We start from the raw sequence: 2,064 nt of genomic DNA, 5'->3' as shown, positions 1-2,064 counted from the left end.
GGTCCTGTTAGGAGCTCTGAACCCGGTCCAGTTAGGAGCTCTAAACCGAGTCCAGTTAGGAGCTCTGAACCCGGTCCAGTTAGGAGCTCTGAACCCGGTCCAGTTAGGAGCTCTGAACCCAGTCCAGTTAGGAGCTCTAAACCCGGTCCTGTTAGGAGCTCTAAACCCGGTCCAGTTAGGAGCTCTGAACAGTTTTTAGACCATCCCAGGTTAAGATGGAGGACTCACTCAGAGTCTGATGACATCACACTGACTTTAGCGCTGCATCAACATCCAACGTTTCTTCAAGGATTTCTTGGCTCATTGTTTTAAAACCCTTCAGCCTTACGTTTCCCAGCTCCTGCCACTGATTTATCACCTCATGTCTCAGAGTTCTTACCTGTGCATGGAAGAGGGACAGACTCCTGACAGTATGGAGCGGGATCAACACTTTGACCAGAAACTGTTTATGTTCCGCCTTCAGCGGCAGAGCGAAACCATTGATTATACTGGGAGAGAGAAGAAGAAAACAAATATTACATCGAATAAAAAATACTTCACTTATAATAGAGATTTATTACAATTAAAGAAAATAAACCTGAACAAACTGGGCGTGTCACTCTTAAAGGAGCACTTCCTTTAAACTAAAACTGTTCCATTAATCTGGGAAGGGTCAAAGGTCATTTCCAAACTATCATCGTTCTACAGGAAGATTATTATTCACAGGTGACAGCTGCCAGTCCTCCCAGCAAATTCACCCTGAAGGTCAGGCTGTGCAGTGCTCAGAGAAATCAGTTCCATCTCAGCCTCTACAGGCCTCAGTCAGCAGGTTAAAGGTCAAAGGTCATGACAGGACAAGTATAGCTTGTTTGGAAGGGGTTTACGAGAAAGCTCTCTAAAAAAAAGATGGCAGACTTGTTTTTGAAAAGTTTCACCTGAAGGAACGTCTGGACCTGGACAGGAAGTCACCTTCTAATCAAAAGATCGGTGGTTCGAGCCCCTGCAGCGTGCAGAAGTGTCCTGCTTCTAAGGAACTGGTTTTAAGTCTTTATTTTAACTTTTAAGACTTCTCAGATCACTCTAGTCTGTCTTAATCAAATGAAAGCATCCAGAAATCTACTGAAACAAGAGTCAAAATGAGATTTACACCAGAGAGCTGCAGCGGGTCGGAGGAACCTACCTCCCTAAGATCTCCAGCAACTCAGCCACCCCGTTGAAGTGCTCCGTCTCATAAACAAAACTGAGAGGAAGACAGAAGACGACAGGAGACAGAGGACAAGAAAAAGGACCAAACTATTTACTGGAACTGAATATAAAAAACTGTGTGTCTCTACAAACACACAAACACACAACAGATCCATCAGTCAACAGAAGAAACTAAATAAAACTTCAGGATTTACTTTCTATTTAAACAATAAAAGGTCGGATCAAAAGAAACAGGACTCACCGTAGAAAAATATTATTGATCTGTTTTCGTATAAAAGCCCTCAGCCCCAGGAATTTGCCGTAGATTCTATGTAGGACCGTCTTCAGATAGTCTCTCTCTCTGGGATCCTCGCTGTCAAACAACTCCAGGAGCTAGACGCAGAAGACAGAAGACATGAGACAAGAGGACGCGGAGGAGGCAGGAGACAAGAGGAGACAAGAACATATGAGAAGACACGAGAAGAGAAGAGGAGGCAGGAGGAGACCGCAAAGAGAGGGTAAAAACAGAAGCGTCAGTGAGGCAGAAGAGGCAGGAGGAGACAAGATGAAGGAGACAGAAGACATGAGACAGGAGGAGGCGGAGGAGGCAGCAGGAGACAGAAGACATGAGGCAGGAGGAGGTAGGAGGAGGCAGAAGACATGAGACAGGAGGAGACAGGAGGAGGCACGAGGAGACAAAGGAGACAGAAGACATGAGGCAGGAGGAGGTAGGAGGAGGCAGAAGACATGAGACAGGAGGAGGCACGAGGAGACAAAAGAGACGAAGGAGACAGAAGACAGGAGGCAGGAGGAGGCAGAGGAAACAGGAGGAGACAGAAGGAGATGGGAGGAGACAGAAGACATGAGGCAGGAGGAGGCAGGAGGAGGCAGGAGGAGACG

At 46.6% G+C, this 2,064-nt stretch overlaps 1 protein-coding gene across 4 annotated transcripts in view; it reads right to left on the bottom strand.

Annotated features, from left to right (window-relative positions):
* ppp2r5eb (protein phosphatase 2, regulatory subunit B', epsilon) overlaps positions 1–2,064 on the bottom strand; it is a 33,030-nt gene that overhangs the window by 6,571 nt on the left and 24,395 nt on the right. For all 4 annotated transcript variants that reach the window (XM_037977818.1, XM_037977817.1, XM_037977819.1 and 1 more), the window contains 3 exons: positions 1,427–1,557; positions 1,160–1,219; positions 380–488 (listed from right to left, as the gene is read on the bottom strand). In XM_037977818.1, the coding sequence (XP_037833746.1) occupies positions 380–488; positions 1,160–1,219; positions 1,427–1,557 (300 nt within the window). The remainder of the gene's footprint in view (positions 1–379; positions 489–1,159; positions 1,220–1,426; positions 1,558–2,064) is intronic.

This window comes from Kryptolebias marmoratus, linkage group LG10 (assembly GCF_001649575.2).
Source record: "Kryptolebias marmoratus isolate JLee-2015 linkage group LG10, ASM164957v2, whole genome shotgun sequence".
Classification (NCBI taxonomy): domain Eukaryota; kingdom Metazoa; phylum Chordata; class Actinopteri; order Cyprinodontiformes; family Rivulidae; genus Kryptolebias; species Kryptolebias marmoratus.
Note: the sequence above shows the minus strand (reverse complement) of the source record. Positions and strands in the feature narration are given on the sequence as shown.